Source organism: Doryrhamphus excisus, chromosome 7 (assembly GCF_030265055.1).
Source record: "Doryrhamphus excisus isolate RoL2022-K1 chromosome 7, RoL_Dexc_1.0, whole genome shotgun sequence".
Classification (NCBI taxonomy): Eukaryota; Metazoa; Chordata; class Actinopteri; order Syngnathiformes; family Syngnathidae; genus Doryrhamphus; species Doryrhamphus excisus.
The window spans coordinates 6,063,349-6,080,697 of NC_080472.1; the positions used below are offsets into that span (position 1 = coordinate 6,063,349).

General features: G+C 39.8%; 2 protein-coding genes across 3 annotated transcripts; both read left to right on the forward strand.

Moving 5' to 3' along the window:
- The first annotated feature begins 58 nt into the window (after positions 1–58).
- On the forward strand, positions 59–5,849 carry pop4 (POP4 homolog, ribonuclease P/MRP subunit). Its single transcript, XM_058078670.1, has 7 exons — positions 59–201; positions 1,080–1,135; positions 2,156–2,379; positions 2,687–2,764; positions 3,564–3,625; positions 4,677–4,778; positions 4,942–5,849. The coding sequence occupies exons 1-7, from the start codon at positions 195–197 to the stop codon at positions 5,076–5,078; spliced, it is 666 nt and encodes a 221-aa protein (XP_057934653.1). The 5' UTR covers positions 59–194; the 3' UTR covers positions 5,079–5,849.
- Positions 5,850–6,857: 1,008 nt separating this feature from the next.
- plekho2 (pleckstrin homology domain containing, family O member 2) lies at positions 6,858–16,940 on the forward strand. 2 transcript variants are annotated; one of them, XM_058078668.1, is made up of 7 exons: positions 6,858–7,274; positions 9,814–9,963; positions 10,627–10,764; positions 12,909–13,013; positions 13,091–13,189; positions 14,003–14,161; positions 15,096–16,940. In XM_058078668.1, the coding sequence occupies exons 1-7, from the start codon at positions 7,266–7,268 to the stop codon at positions 15,984–15,986; spliced, it is 1,551 nt and encodes a 516-aa protein (XP_057934651.1). In that variant the 5' UTR covers positions 6,858–7,265; the 3' UTR covers positions 15,987–16,940. The 2 variants fall into 2 exon arrangements, with proteins under 2 accessions (XP_057934651.1, XP_057934652.1); XM_058078669.1 differs by having other exon boundaries at positions 6,863–7,274; positions 10,642–10,764.
- Positions 16,941–17,349: the final 409 nt, after the last annotated feature.

Genomic DNA, 17,349 nt, shown 5'->3' on the forward strand with positions numbered 1-17,349 from the left:
GTTCAAAATATCCCAAAAAGGCGCTATTGACGACAGATAGCGTCATTGGCTTGCAGTGAAGACATTCAAGTCTAGTAGAAGAAGAGGAGAAACCGAAGAAGAAGAAAACTACCCGGAAGAAAAACGTAGCCAAGTCTCTCACGTGAAGTGATTAACAGGACTTTCTCGGAAAATCAACACACAACAACGTAAACATGGAGGGTAAGTACAGTTTAATGCAGTTTTTTTTCCAGAAAGCTCAAAGTGTGTGTAACCAATGCAATGGCGTATGCGCATATTAACCGCCAAAAGCATGATAGCATAGGAAAACCGAGTAGTAACGCAGCCACCGTGATACAGATTTTAAAATAAAAACAATGTGATACAAAGTATAGATTGTTAAGTGACGCTTAATTGTCGACAACAAATACTTTAGTGTGCACTGCTCAGTTATGCATTCAGCCACAACAAGGTAAAAAAGGGCATCGTTCAAGCCAGAACCGTCACTGGGTGTGTCAATACAGTGATTATTATATGATGTATTATGATTATGATCTCTGACATTATCTAGCTAACAGTGCTACCAGAATGTCCACAAAAAGGAGACAGATCACATGGTGCCCACTAGTATGTGCCAGTGAGAAGGACGTCATGACCACTGAGCCACTGATAGCACTGGTGTCGGCCCCTGGACAGATCGAAAATGGGGTACAACAGGGGTTCCCAACCACCATGTGGTGCCAAAAAAGAAAAAAAAATATCATCGACGTTTAGAAATTATATTCTCTGTGTCTTAAGTTTGCAAATGTTTTTGTGCAGCTGCCCTGTCAAATGCAGAAGTAACACACATATTTTGTTGAAACTATTTAAGAGTAGGGATGGGTACCGGAATCAATATTTTGTATTCGGTAATCCATTGATTATCTACTGAGTACCAATTCATGTGAAATCAAACAGTACCATGATTTGGTACGTAAACACTAGTCTATGGTGCTGCACCTAACATGCACTCAAAAGACTTAAGTATGCAAGTGTGCACATTGAGCGAGACTTCACAGCTATGTTGAAAAATTGCCATTCATGCCATTTCTCTCCAACAGAAGTTGCCCTGCACAAGACGATTCCCAATGACTTGGTGAAAGTTGTTGGTGTTGAGGTGAGCAGATCACATCCTTCACAATATTGTGAAATTTTAGTCAATTTTAGTCTTTGAAATGTTGAATTTGAACAGCAAGTGGCAGAGCCATACATTACATAACCGTGTGCAAAAAAAAAAGACACGGACAATCGTCAGTCCAAAATGTAGGTTGGTAGGCTGCAACTGGTATTGTGTGCAGTCCAATAACCATCAGACAGCATTTGCAAGGGAAAGGTTTTTAGAAGAAAAAAACATTTTGCATCACAAAAATGCCTACTAGAAAAAAATCACATCACAAATTGCTCTGTGTTATTTTTTCTGCCGTCGTATCATATTGCGCTACCGCCTGTTGATTCTTACGCACCTAGTGAAAGTAAACATGTCTGACTATGAAACAAAATGTCTTATTTTCTCTTGTGTATTCATAATTGCTCTTCAACCCAGCAAAACCGATTTTAAAAACCCAAATTTTCTATAGCTCTAGCCCTAGTTGTATTCACGGTTATGGATATCTTACCGTGGGGTAGCACATTCACAAGACTGCTTCTTTGAGATGGGCTGCACACACTGGCACCTCTCACCCTTCATCCAATCAGCAGTCAGGATTCAGTCTAGATGCATTCACAGACTTGCGGTGAGTTGGATATTTCAAAATCTTTTTGAAAATGCACATTTCTTCCACTTCATAGTTAAAAAAACAGAGCTTGGAGAAGGGAGCCGTAACAAGGCTGAAGACAAACCAAAACAATATGAACCAAACAGATAGTGGTTTGCTCTGCATCATATCAGGTAATGGGCAAAACTACCCATTAATATTTTCAAAAGTTAAAACTGATGTGTGTGAATATCTAAAACACAAAGATAATAGGTCTGCTTTTATGGACAGGTGAGGAAATAAACATCTGAGAGGTTGAAATCAGAATATATTTAACATTTTTTAATCAAAACTATTGTAATACCAAAATACTTGATGGAACTGCATAATCGATCATCAGTTGTTGCAGCTTTAATCTATTTTATTTTTGTTTTATTTTGTAGCCTCAGATTCGCTACAAAGCTCAGGCCTTCACCGAAGCATTCCTGAAGAACAGCAGTGGGCCACGTGAACGTCAAGATCCAAAAAGCATGTTGTGTCACAAGGCAGTGATCTTGCAGTACGCCCGACCGAAGAAAAGCAAAGTTAAGAATAAGAAAGCCAAAGGATTAAATGCTCGTCAAAAGAGGGCAATGAAGATCTTCCATATAAAGCCTGAACACCAGAGGTTAGTTTTGGAGCAAAGGCTGTCCTCATGGTAGCCATGTTTGCTCTGTTGTTGCGCTTGGCAGTGTGATGCATTTCATGTCAAATGGGAAAGACACCAACCTGTGTTTATATCAAAGCAAGACAGTTTTAGCACACGGAATCATACCCAGAGTGTACGCCATGTATGTGTTTTTGATTTGGTCAGCGTGCTGAACTTCAAGTATGAACACAGCCTAGGTATGATGGTAAAAACAACTGCCAACGTCTTGCTTCCCATTCATCCAATTTGTTTCCTAGCGACACTGACTTTATCGTTATCTCTGCAGATATGAGCTTTTCCTGCCTCTGCATGACCTCTGGCGACAGTATATTATTGACCTTTGCGGTGGATTAAATCCAAAGAGGTAAATGACCTTTTAAGTAAATAACATGGCTGTGTGTATGGTTGTGTTTCTGCGTGTACTGTGGTGTAAAAAAGTGTTTGCCTCCTTCCTGATTTCTTCTTTTATTTTTTTATTTGCATGTTTGTCACAATTAAACTTTTCGGATGATCAAACGAATTTAAATAGGAGTCAAAAATCAAAATTTGCGTGTCAAGATGTGCCCGCATTGTTAGTTCTAACAAAATGGTGCATGACAGAAATTTTAGCATTTTAAAATTGTCTTTGCACACCGCAAAGCAGCTCTGCACTGTTTAACATATAACATATAACACATATTTACCATCAATTTACTCACTGGCATGCAAAATTGTGTGCCACTATGGGGACAACATTTGTGCCAAGTGTCAAGACGTCTTAATAGCAAAACGGGAAGGTGGTGTTTGTTTCGCTGCTACATTGTGTCTTTGGCAACAATCACGTCTTCAATTAAGGTAAAAATAACCTGAAAGGAAAATGGAAATTTTGTATAATTTTGCCCATCATCCACAATTCTCATGTCAAACATAAGCACACGACTTTCCCTTTTCGGTGCGGGCTAAAAAGAGAAAGACAGTTTGCTTGAGGGAGTTAACAATGCATGTAATAGGACACACCTATTTAGACTATAAAGCCCTCTAAAAAGACCTCAAGTAAATTAATGCAAGTCATGCAATAATATGTAATACTTGCAGTATTTGCCGTATTGTGATCAATTTCAACTTTAGCCCACCCTATAACTAAGTTGCATTGCATTCAGTCAACAAGTGTGTTGTTCTTGCAGTAATCCACTGTCTGTGCAGCAGAAACTTTTGAAGGCAGACTTCCACGGTGCCATCATGACAGGTAAATCGCCACTTGCATTCAATCAAATACTTTTTTGTCATTTCAGTTTTTTAAATTTTATTTATTGAACAACACTTCACAACAGAAGTTGTCTCAATGCACTTTACATATGGAGCAGGCTGAGAACCATGCTCCTTGGGTGTCAGACTCTGGGGGCTGGCTATCTGTTTTGATCTGTTGCTTTGAGATGGAGGGACAGAAAGTAGAGAGAGAAATTAGACCTTGTTGAGGGAGCCATGGACTATAATTTTTGTCTGAGTTTACTGGTCAGAAATTACTAGTCATTGACTCTGGATCACAGTGAGACACCCCCGGAGTTTGAATAACATTACGGTCATCCCATGTTTATTGCAGTTAATGGGATACATACCTGGCCGCTATACGTGAATTTGCACAATTAGGGTTATCAAAGTTAACGCGTTAACTGAAGTTTCCTTTAACAGCGTTTTTTCGGCCCACACCGTAGTTTGGTTGAAGCACGGTAACTCTGTAGCCATAAGCTGGAACAAATATTGAGCAGAAATGGAGAAAGAAGAGCATATTGATTGGTAAAGTTGGCTTCAAAGGCATAAGTGTCCCACCTAACCAGTGTTTTTTCCATTTTTAGCTAAATTTTTCAGCTAAAATTGGAGTTCCAGCTGCTATTGACGGGCTGTCAATGTGATGACGTGATAGCATTGGCATCGAACTATCCACAATAATACACATTGGCACTCATACGTATACAACTTAGTAGCATACTATCTACATGTGTTGGTTACAAAATATCAAAGTGGCCCTTGCAAACTTTAATTTTTCAGTATGTGGCCCTTGCTGGAAAAATTGTGGACACCCCTGGTCTACACGCTCAGTCTCTCACTGATATATACAAACTGTAAGTCATGCGAGAAATTTGATTTTTACCAAATTAAGGTGTGCATGAGAGAGAGCACAATGTCTTGTGTCTTGCACAATCTTGTATCTTTGTGTAGGTTTCAGAAATTAATTCATCAAGACCTGGCCATTATCAATTACATGCGTGCAAATAGCCTTTCACTTTTCTTTTTTACAGTGGCTCGCTCCAAATGTCCATCATATGTGGGGACCACGGGGATTGTCATCCAGGAGTTCAAAAACGTGTTCAAATTCATCACCAAACAGGATCAATTGAAAGGTATTTACATATTTCCTTTTATTTAGGTTCAGGTTACTGTGGATCTAATAACTGCTTCGATTCAGACCTGCCGACATGGATGGATTTTTTTTTTTTGTACTTGTGCATTTTTGCCCTTTTATTACACTTGTTCTCTCATTCATTTCCATGGGTCCTGTGGCAGTCATACCCAAGAGGAACAGCATATTTGAAGTGGAGGTCAATGGTTTCATCTCTTCCATCTATGGAAACAGGTTTCACCATCGATCCAGCGAACGCTCAGCCAAGAAGTACAAACTCAGTGGAAGTATTGACTTGTGATGGCAGACAATAATGTGGCATGCCTCATGCCGCATATCCAATTCCCTAGCATTCCACCAGGGGTGTCAAAAGGGTTTTGGTTGTCCTCCAAGCGCCACTAGTCGCTGTGAAACAATATCAGTGTATTCACTATTATTGGCAATAGGATAGCTATTTTTTAAGTCATAGATTAGCGCATCAAAAACAGGGAGGGAGGAATCGGGAGGTCCTCAACGATGGCGTTGCAGATGTTGCACGGCGCCGACCCTTCATTTTTTTGCAGAATTTGATGATGACATTCTCCTTCTGAATAACTCTCTTATATAATCATTGGATTACATTCATCTCCAGAACTGCCCTTGTTTCTCTTCGATGTTTACTCATGCCACAATGTACAGCTCCTCACCACTAACTAGTTTATTCTATTTGCTGGATTTATTTGGAAGGCACAGCACACCATTATGGTGCATTCAAGGACATTATCAGTGAAACATGAACATGTAAAAAAAAAAAAAATGTATATATTTTTTGGGCAAAAAGTCTGTTATCTTGCAGGGTTGTGAAATCTGAATGAATTGTAATAAAACTAATGGAGATATGATCGAAGTGCTGGACTCTGGATGTAAAAATTGAAACCTAATACCTTCATAATACTATACACCTTTCTCCGTTTGAGAAAATATTAGAAAAAAATGCTATTTTCGAGGAAAAACATTTTTTGGGGGGCAAAAAGTCTGTTAACTTGCAGGTTGTAAAATCTGAATGAATTGCAATAAAACTAATGGAGATATGGTCGAAGTGCTGGACTCTGAATGTAAAAATTGAAATCTAATACCTTCATAATACTATACACTTTTCTCCGTACTTTTAACAACATTCTGACACAAGTTGACCATGGTTTCCCCTGTTCAAACGTTTTACCATTTTTGCATGTAATCCATCCATCTTCTTTCACCTATCCGAGGTTTGCTCGCACATGCAGGAGCCCAAGACGAGAAGCCCAGACTTCCCTCTCACATGCTGCTTTGTCCCACTCCTCCCAGAACATCCTGAGATGTTCTCAGGTCAGTTGAGAGACTCTCCTCCAGCAGGCATTTTTGCTGTGTTTGGTTTGATTGCTATTATTTCCAGGAGGTGGATAAATGATTCAAGGAGGGAGGAAAACCTCTGAATCTCAGAAAGTATAGTACTTGGCTAGTTTCTTCTGTGTATCATATAAAATTACACACCATTTTTCATCTATAGAAGTAGAAATAGTATTAAGTAGTCTAATCATTCATTTTCTTATCCTCACAAGGGTCGTGGGAGTGCTGGAGCCTATCCCAGCTGTCTTTGTGCGAGAGGCGGGGTAGCCCCTGGACTGCCTGCCAATCACAGCTAGGAGACCAAGGTTCAATTCCCCCCTCGGCCATCTCTGTGTGGAGTTTGCATGTTCTCCCCGTGCATTTGTGGGTTTCCTCCCACATTCCAAAAACATGCTAGGTTAATTGGCCACTCCAAATTGAGTGTGAATGGTTTTTTGTCTACTATATGTGATTGGCTGGCCACCAGTCCAGGGTGTACCCCGCCTCTCACCCGAAGACAGCTGGGATAGGCTCCAGCACTCCCTGCGACCCTCGTCAGGAAAAGCGGTAGAAAATGAATGAATATAGTATTTACATTTATTCTGAACAGCACCTGACACTTTTTATATTTATATTCTTATTCATTTTTTTTCCTTATTTTTTATTTTTACTTTTAAAATTATTTTTTACATTAATTTGCAACCACAGTGATGCATTATATTGTGTGTCCAATACCGGCACTGCACATGTAAAATTATACTACAATTTTTTTTAACCTGGATTATTGGTGGTGTATATGTTATGTTATGTATGTTAATGGGTGGGCGTCAATGGCCCCTGGTACACAGCTTGGACACCATTCTTTTAGAGTGACATCGAGTTAAAGGATGACAGGCTCCTCCTCGACAGATAGTGAATGTTATGAAGTGCAGAAAACCGGAAGTCACATTTTATTGCACTCAGAAGAGGAAAAAGTCATATTGGTGTTGCGCTAAAGGGGCACACTTGTGTGTTTTCTTCATTTACGGGAAGTGTTGGAAATGTGTCATTAGCGACAACCTCAGCAGTCATAGAAAAAACACCCAAACAACGTCGAGATATTTGGCGGCAGCTGCAGCTCATATAACGGACTTTTCCTCCTAACATGGAACATGTAAGTTTACCCGAATTCCTTTCTTTATCTTCTATTTTTATGTTTCATTAGCTGTCAGCATGTATGACGTGTCGTCAACTAAAGTGAGTTATGATGAAAACGACCAAAGTTATGTGGTGATGCGGAAGAGCCGATACGCCACTGTTTAACTAAATGTATTCATTTAAAAGAAGGGTCCGTGTATATTAGTAAAGATTAATATTTATAGTCATAAATTGGTGTAAATATGTCAGGATTGGAGCCACGGGCTTCCGTCTGGAGTCCCAAGTTGAGAGGTGGGCGGGTCGATCCAAATATCGACACCGATATCAAATCGAAACCAGGTGAGGAGTTGGATATTTTTCAGTTCTCGTCTGTTTATTAATACTGCATTTGGGTTTTTGTCATTCATATGATGTTTCTTCATGATTATATTTTTAATTTGTTGACAAAGAATATGGCACAGAGACAACTTTGAGGGATTTGAACATGTGATGTTTGGTATTTATGTTATGTCTTTATAATTCAATAGTGTGATTGTTTAATTGTCTTATATTGTTATGTAGGTATGTAATAAGGGCTTCACAAATAGATTAACGTGATTATACTCTTGTACAACAAATTCAAGGCAGAGTTTTGAAAATGTAAAGTACTTGCCCTGTGTGTACTTGGTGTCGTAGTACACACATGTACTGTTTGTATGATATGGGTGAAAGCGTGGACATTTAATGCTTATGTCTGAATTGGCCGCTATAATAAAATGATTGCTGTTGTAATAAAATAGCTCATGAGGTCATGAGAGTGACAATAATCATCTTAATATAGTAATCCTATTTCTCATTAATTAAATGAGATTATAACTATACAAGTATTTCTTAGAGAATTGGAAGGAAGCAAGAAAAATCCGTATTTGGGTTTTAGTATTCTTCTTGAATAATTTGATTTTTTCCCCCCATCAATCTCGGTAAATCCAGGACTGATTTTACTAACACAATTTTTCAAGATCATTGACTGATTTGTCTAAAATTAGTTTATCTTATGCTATTTGACGGTTATTGGACTGCACCAAGTAACAACCACCATCTAGGCCGAGGGACCCATTTCTTGACGAATGCTCCTTCTCAGGGCCACTTGACATATTTTTGAGTCTACCACTTGACATCTGTGCTCCATAACCCTCGGGACATTTTTCAAAGTTGCAAAAGACTATCTTACTACATGCAGCCTCAGCAGCAAAGCCATCCTGCAAGAGGCCTTGCTTATGCAGATCTTGAACCCAGTTGATGAACAGCCTATTTCATTTGAATGCTTGTTTGCAATAAATTGCTTACTCAATGCAAAATGTAGCACACACAATTGTTAGAGCTAAATAAACATCAATAGTGCCAAAAGTACTCTACTATTGGCTGTCATTCAAATCCTCTGGCTGTCATGTGTCCAATTAGGCTTGCATTCCCTGACTTTGTAAGCAAAAAACAAGCCAACAGAAGAGAACTGAAAAATACACATCTCATGATGCTAGTATCATACCCGTACTACCCGCCCCTGGTGTGCATTGAGGAAGCCAGTTTATGAGAAAAGGGAAGTCGGGAAATGTCAAACCATGTCCTACAATGGAGTTTGTAACCACAGAATCAGGCCCTGAAAAGTGTTTTTATAGAAACAGGAATCGTGAAACAGTTGTACGTATTCCTTACTCTGTCACAGCGACTTGTCTTCTCCCCAGCATGTATCACTCCAAAACCATCTGATCATTGTCTCATCTCATGTCGTCATCCTTTTCACCACATCCTGCCGGCCTTGGGGGTGCATGTTCGTCATGTGCCACAATGCTGCCATTATATGACACGCATTCATGCCGCTTTCTCCGCATGTCTGTTTCGTTTTGTGCGCGTTAAAGATACGCTTTGGACAAACTGTGGCTACATTCTGGCTTAAAGTGGACCTGCTTTGCTCACTTTTCCGCCCTTCATATTGAGTTGTGGACTCCTATGGAGCAGCTATACACAATAACCCACACAGAAAACTTTCAAGATCTCCCAGAATCGGCACCTATTCCAGCTGTATTTCCTTGGATTTCCAAAACGGTATATTTTAATTTATTCCACCCACACCCTGCCTCTGAGCACACCCACTCCACCTTGATTGGTCACACTCCCAAGTACTTCTGGACTACTGCCGAACACCACTTTCCAATTTTGTGGGTTACTACTTGAAATAAATGAATAAAGCTATAGGTGCCAGTATAGGATAAGCGCTATAGCAAATGGATGGATGGATCTTTATTACTACCCTTATTTGGGCTGGCAGAATGGCTGGATGAGGAGCTCAGTCCGAGTCCGAGAGAGGCTCAGGGTGCGCCTGCTCATTCACATCAAGAACAAACCACCTCAAGTGGTTCATGTCTGATGCCCTGGCTGCTTCCCTAGTGAGATGTTATGGGCAAGCCTAACGCCTAACCAGGAGGGGAGGCTGGTGTTTACAGAGAAAGAGTTTACACGACAAAATATGCTTTCCTGAGTACAAAGGTATGTAATATTTGTACTTTTTATTATTGAAGGTCGCCCACCAGGAACCAGCCCAGTGTAACAACCCCATATTCCTTGGTAAGGCCGGTTGGGTTAAAAAGGCCCCCTCCAAACTGCTGGCGATATACAAAGACCGCTACATCCAAGTGGAGAGGACAGATGTTGCAGTATACAAAGATGAGGTCGGTCATCCACTGAACAATACCCATTCACATTTTTATCGTTTCTGTGATAGTGACAATAAGGTTCTATTTTATTCACAGAGTTTCTTTAAGAAAGCTCTTGAGGAAACATGTACATTAATTTCAAGAAATGATATGTTTTATGATTGTAATAGGAAATGGGGACCTACACATCTGGACAGGAGCAATGTTGCTATCATTGTCAAAGTGTCTTCCTAAATGACACGATCCTTCACTCTGACTCTGTATGCCTCTGATGTTTGTTTGCATTTTACCTGATGTCAGTCTGACATCATTGATGCTAGCTTGACAGGCTAAAATTGGATGCATTTCAGAAGTAAAGAAACCATAATCATCGCTCAATACATTTGCTATCTGTAGCTTTTCACGGACACCGACTGTCTTTTATAACGCAGTGGAAAATGTGACTGTTCCAACGGTGCGTCTTTGAATTTTATTCAGTATTCTATCATTATGATATTCTATCATATCTATCATAGCTACAATAGAAAGTCGGCAGCAACAGGAAAGGAATGCATAGCTTCTTTTGTGTCTTCTAACAAATAAATGCTTCAACGTCACAGCAGGCACGGTCACAGCAATGTCAAATGTCAAATTGTTTGAAATATTAACGACTAAATGTCAAATGATATATCCTATCAGTACTTTGTGTTGCAGGACCTCAAGAGCTGCATTGAAAGGCTCGACCTCCAGAACTATGACAAATGTCACGAATTAAAGAGCCCATTCAAGAGGAAACACAGACTGGTCCTTATTCGATCGGTCAAGTCTGGAAAGAAGGTAAGCCCACAGAGCATGAAGACTGAATACATAATGAGCATTTTCTTTAAACACAAATATGCATAATGACAAATGGACTTGTTTTATACTCATATCTGGCAAAAATGCAATAGCCGTAATTAACCCTAACAAAAATTAGTATGTAGTAAAATACCACCAAAATACAAAAAAGGCATTCAGAAGTCGCATTCAAAGAGAATGTGTAGTATTCTACACTGGTCACTAGGTGTCAGTAATGTTGCATTCAATAGCCACTACAGGAAGTACTGTCCACAACAGGAAATAGAACAAAGAACTCTCCCAATGTTAACATGTGTTAGTCTTATTTTTGACTTTGTCTTATTTACTTGGATTATGTTGACTATGTTATTTGATCTTTAGAGGCCTCTAATGTTAAAAAACATATTTAGAGAGTTATAAAAAAGTTTTTATGCTCTATGAAAACATATTCAATTTATAAATTCATAAATAAGGCATTACTATACTTAAGTTGTCATCTTAAGTTTGATACTGTCGGGTTGCATCTGTTAAAAAAAATTATTAGCTGACAAATGTTACAAAAGTAATACAACAGGAAAACTTATTAATAAGCGGTAGAAAATGAATGAATGAATGTAGAAAATAAGTTTGTGAGTGGAGATGTTAAAGACAAGTAAAGATTAAATATATAATGGCTATATTTACCAATGCATTTGTGGATACAGATTATTAATTTCTTCATTTTCTACCGCTTATCCTCACAAGGGTGCTGGAGTCTATCCCAGCTGTCTTCGGGCGAGAGGCGGGGTACACCCTGGACTGGTGGCCAGCCAATCACAGGGCACATATAGACAAACAACCATTCACACTCACATTCATACCTATGGACAATTTGGAGTGGCCAATTAACCTAGCATGTTTTTGGAATGTGGGAGGAAACCGGAGTACCCGGAGAAAACCCACGCATGCACAGGAATTGAACCCTGGTCTCCTAGCTGTGAGGTCAGTGCGCTAACCACTCGTTCGCCGTGCAGCCCAGATACAGATGAAATAATGTCCATTGGTGATGATGAATGAAAAGTGTTCATATAGTTGATATGGCATAAGAGGTGTTGATAATGAATTTGGCTGCATCAGCGTTTATGTCTATGTGGTGGAGATGATGTCATGCTTAATATTTGTCAAGTTCATTGATATCCTTGACAATGAGGACTTGAGATGCCTGTGGTTTTCCATTTTATCGTGATATAGATTTAGCATTTGGCAGTCCAAGTGGTATGCTTTCTTGGCAATGTTTTGTCAGATGCTCGTTTGTTCCTTTCAACTTGCTTTTCTGTATCTGCGATGCCACCTTGTTAGTTTGTGGGGGGGCTTTATGATAACAGGTGTGGTGTCATTTATCCCTGCCAGACAGTGGAATGCATGTAACCATATTGTTGGCTTCCACATACACACTTTTTCATTGGCCACTCCTCCACTGGTAAATACAAGAATGAAATGAAACCGGAATAAAAAAGAGGTATTTATGTATTAGACTTGAACACTGGGGGTGTTGCCTTGCAAGGAAGGAAGAAACAGGAGGAAGTCTCAATAATGAGCACTACACTGCTGAGTTATCATATCACTAAGTTTATTTTTTAGGAGCAGATCCTTTCACGTGGTCAACGATACCATCTTTGGCTTGGACATTGGATTCAAAACCGGTTTGGACCGGACATGCAACCAATGTTGAGTTTTTGTTTTTTCACTTTCTCAACATTTGACCATGTCTAATTCCACTTCACTTTTCAATTTCCTTTTCTCTGATGCATTGCCATCAAAAGAGTCTGGGAGACGTATAGAAAGAACAAAAGTGGTGGTGTCCTCAATGAGGCAGGACTAACGTATTCTTCACTAGTCACTAGTTCCCCTTTTCTTTTTGTACAGTTCAATCATTTATGGGAGTGCGGATATAAGCAGAAAATGTTGTAAGATGATTACTGGCTGTTTTTACTTAGGAATCTGCTCTGGTGGTGTTTTTCTCTAATGCAGAGATTTAAGAAATTGATTTTGAGTTTCTAGTCAAACTGTCCATGTGTCCCAACATGTGTATGTGTGTATCACATAACACCATTAATAATGAACGGCTATTAATCCAAAACTTGCTTTTTCAATGTGACTGACAGATTCATGATATGAAATTCCAAGCACAGACTGCCGAGGAAAAGGAAGCTTGGATTAAAGCCCTAAGTGATGGGATCAGTCGAGCAAAGAACAAAGTTTTGGATGAGGTATTGTACTTTATATTCATCTGATAAGCATTCATTCCCGCAGGGGGAAATCTATTGACTAGGCCACTTTTTCACAGGTCAAAATGGATGAAAGCAGTAATTTACAGCATTTTACCCGAGAAAGACCCAAAGGAAACCGTAACCGCCGCCCACCAACCCGGATCCATATGAAAGAGGTTTGTCTGATTGTATCTGTGTGTCCGCTCATCTGTGGAACTTGGATAAACTGATGAGAATTTCATTCACTATTCTGCTCTATACTCTATACTGTCTTCCACTAACCATTTTCAGTCCAATCAGATTTTTTCCGTGGTCAACAAATATTCAAATTCATTTTTAAGACCAGAGCTAATTCTCAAAGGCCTATCCCAGCTGTCTTCGGGCGAGAAGCGGGGTACACCCTGGACTGGTGGCCAGCCAATCACAGGGCACATATAGACAAACAACCATTCACACTCACATTCATACCTATGGACAATTTGGAGTGGCCAATTAACCTAGCATGTTTTTGGAATGTGGGAGGAAACCGGAGTATCCGGAGAAAACCCACACATGCACGGGGAAAACATGCAAACTCCACACAGAGATGCCCAAGCGCAGAATCGAACCCAGGTCTTCCCAATCTCCTGACTGTGTGGCCAACATGCTAACCACTCTCCACTGTGCAGCCGTATTTAGTATTTCTTTATCATAAAGAGGTCAAACATGGTCGGTGTGCCATATGTACATTCTTTCATTTAGTGACACGGAACACACAACGATGGAACACGTATCAGAAAAGTGCACATACAATATATATATATATTTATTAGCTGTTTTTGTATTAGCTATTTTCAGTTATGTTAGCAACCGCTTATGTCAACATGAGTCGGCCCATTGATGTCGACTTAAACAGCTTCCTGTGTATCCTTTGGACAGCAAACAATGGTGGAGTATACAAATTGCTCATCTAAATGTTTGATATGCATGATATTCTTTTCCCCTTCCAGCTAGCTGAGTTGTCATCTGAAGGCACGCAACGCTTGGATCTTGCCGCCATGCCGAATTGGACATCTTCTGTTGGTGACACTGACATCCTTGGAGAAAGCCACAAATCCCTCGAGAAACTCAATGAATCAGACATCGAGGAGAACCAGTTTCAGTTAGAGGTAGGTTCCATCAAAGCGGCCTTGGCTTCCTTTCTTTTTCCGTATGTGACCCTCGTTGCAACATGAAACTGCCAGAAATGTGTTACCAGAGATCTGCGCAGCAGATGGATTCATTACATTAAAATTGAAATCATATTCTGGCAGCTTTAATTAAAAAGGATAATCTAACTATAAAAGCAATCTTCACTCGCTAAATGTACTGCAAAAAAGGTCAGTCAGGATAATTCATAATGCCGCCTACAGAGAACATACTAACTCCTTATTTCTAAAATCACAAATACTTCAACTTGCTGATATAGTTCATCTTCAAACAGCTAAAATAATGCATAAGGCTAAAAATAACCAATTAGCTAAAAATGTCATCCAATACTTCTCTACAAGAGAGGAGAAATATGATCTCAGGGAAGAAGTACATTTGAAACACTTCTATGCTAGGACTACGTTATGCTAGCCATAGCATTTCAGTATGTGGAATCAAACTATGGAATGGATTGAGTAAGGAAGTCAAACAATGCACAACGATGAGCCAATTCAAGAAACAATACAAGCAGTTGATGTTTGCTAAATACAAGGATGAAGAGTCTTGAACCAGTCATGATGTGCTATATATATCACTATATTGACACTTACTATGGTACACATTATGTCATTGGATGCTCATATCACCTCCTACTTTGGTAAGTGATAAAAAAAATAACTTAAACTATATTAGGAAAGCAGGAAGTGAACAAATGTAATAGTTACTGATTGTAAAAGTACCAGATGGAGGGGTAGGATTTAATAAGCTTTGCTTCTTCCTACTCCTTTTGGACATGTGGAACTGGGAACTGATTATGGGATGCACTCAATTGTAATCTGATGCATGTTCTAATGAAATTAAACCATTACCATTACAATAATAATATTAATATTTGACCACAATTTTGATTTCAAGGCCCAGATGCTGCCCATTGCCCCACCTGAAGACACCAAGACTTTAGCTGTTGATGAATCCACAGATGGGAGGACATCGAAACAAAGTCCTGGTTCAAGAACAAAGACTGGTCCCCCAGCAACACCTCCAAAACTCACAAGCGGCTATCCAAGTGAGCTTGGATATTCTCAACCCAGGCAGCAGGCCCACCCTCCAACCCCACCAGCCAAAGACAAGAAGCCGTTGTGTACTTCAGCGTTAAACCAAGAGACTAACGATGAGCCACAAGATGAAGTCTGTAGTCGTGATGCCACTCCCTGCTCTGAAGGATTTGTTTTAGAAGACTCCAATAATGACTTGAACATCCAACCTGCAGAAAGCGACACACCTCAAGCAGAAAAGATCCTGCTGAATGACTCCATCCGTTCCATTGGCATTCTTCTTCAAACCTCACAAGAAACGAATGCAGAAGAAGAAGAAGAATCAGTTATTTTGTCTGCATGTGAAGATGCTATGGTAGCCTCTTCCTGTACAGATGTGCTGAACATTCACAGCTGTGCTTGGTTCCCGCCCCCAATAGTTCTAACAGCACCATCGGGCTTAACTAAGACCGGAGCTGCCTCTTTGGGAGATTTGCTGTCTGACCCGTCAGTCAGTATTCACGCTGTCACTCCAAACAAGGCCTTGAGTAAGGACTTGGTGGACATTGAAAAAGAGCTGACTCGGGAAACGGCAACGACAAATGAGCTCATGAGCAGAGCGTGCCAGTCAAATATGGCAGGAGAGGATGGATGCACCCCAGACGTTCTGCTGACTGAGGCCATGGAGAAGCTAAAGAAGGCTGATCAAGTCCTCAGAGAAGTCAAGAAACTGAAACTTGCAAAGAGTTTGAACAAAAGAAATAGCTGGTGAATGTAATTTTATGATCATACGCTTGGACATGAGCAGAAATACAGCGGTGTGGGAAAGCATTGACCCCCTTCCTGATCACTTATTTCTTTGGATGTTTGTCACACAAATGTTTCATATCATTATCAAATGTAATTAGACAACACAACTCAATACATAATGCTGTTTTTAAATTGAACTTTTTATTATTAAGGCAGAAAAAAAATCCTCAATTCCACCCTCGGCCATCTCTGTGTGGAGTTGGCATGTTCTCCCCGTGCATGCGTGGGTTTTCTCCGGGTACTCCGGTTTCCTCCCACATTCCAAAAACATGCTAGGTTAATTGGCGACTCAAAATTGTCCATAGGTATGAATGTGAGTGTGAATGGTTGTTTGTCTATATGTGCCCTGTGATTGGCTGGCCACCAGTCCAGGGAGTACCCCACCTCTTGCCTGAAGACAGCTGGGATAGGCTCCAACCCCCCGCGACCCTCATGAGGATAAGCGGTAGCAAATGGGTGAATAAAAAGAAATCCAAACCTACATGGCCCTGTTTGAAAAGGGTTCAAACATACTGTAACTGAGATTGAGATCTATCAGTTTGGAAAAGGTTATGAAGCCATTTCTAAAGCTTTGGGACTCCAGCAAACCACAGTGAGAGGCATTGTCCACATGTTGACGAAAACATGGAACAGTGGTAGAACCTTCTCTGGAGTGACTAAAATTAATCCAAGGGCACAGCGGAAGCTTTGGGCTGCAAATAGCCTCCAAATACGCTGCGTTTATAGTAACAGAGACTGAACATCAACAACGAAAAAATCCTCAATAATTTTTTATATACGTGAATGTTGATTATTTTAGCTTTTAGCCTTGTTTTAGCTCTGAATGAATGTTTGGATATTGTATTTTAATGCATCTTTTACTCTGTTTTTACTCAACTCTATTTCTTCTGTACTGCAAAGCATCTTTGAGTACTCTGACAAGCGCTATACAAATAAAATATTATTATTGTTATTTAAGGATGTTTGAATATCTGAAATTGTCCAAAAGGAAATGCGGTAAAGAATATTATATCTCAAAGGAATCACAAGAAAAAAACAGCAGACAAATGGACAAAGCAAAAGCAGACACATGGAGGATCAGCGAAACTGTGAAGAGGAAATGAAAGTGGTTATGTGTGTACATATTCAATGGGAAAATGCTTAGGTAAGAGCTTCGTTTAAGTGTTTAGGGCAGCACATTTTATACATATAAAAATGTAAATGTCAAATGCTGTAGCTATGCACTAGATGGTGCATAAATTCATTTTTTAATTAAGAAAAACACGCCGTCTGGGAGCAGCCATCTTGTCTTTTTACGAAACAGTGCTCCTTACTGGCCACAGCTT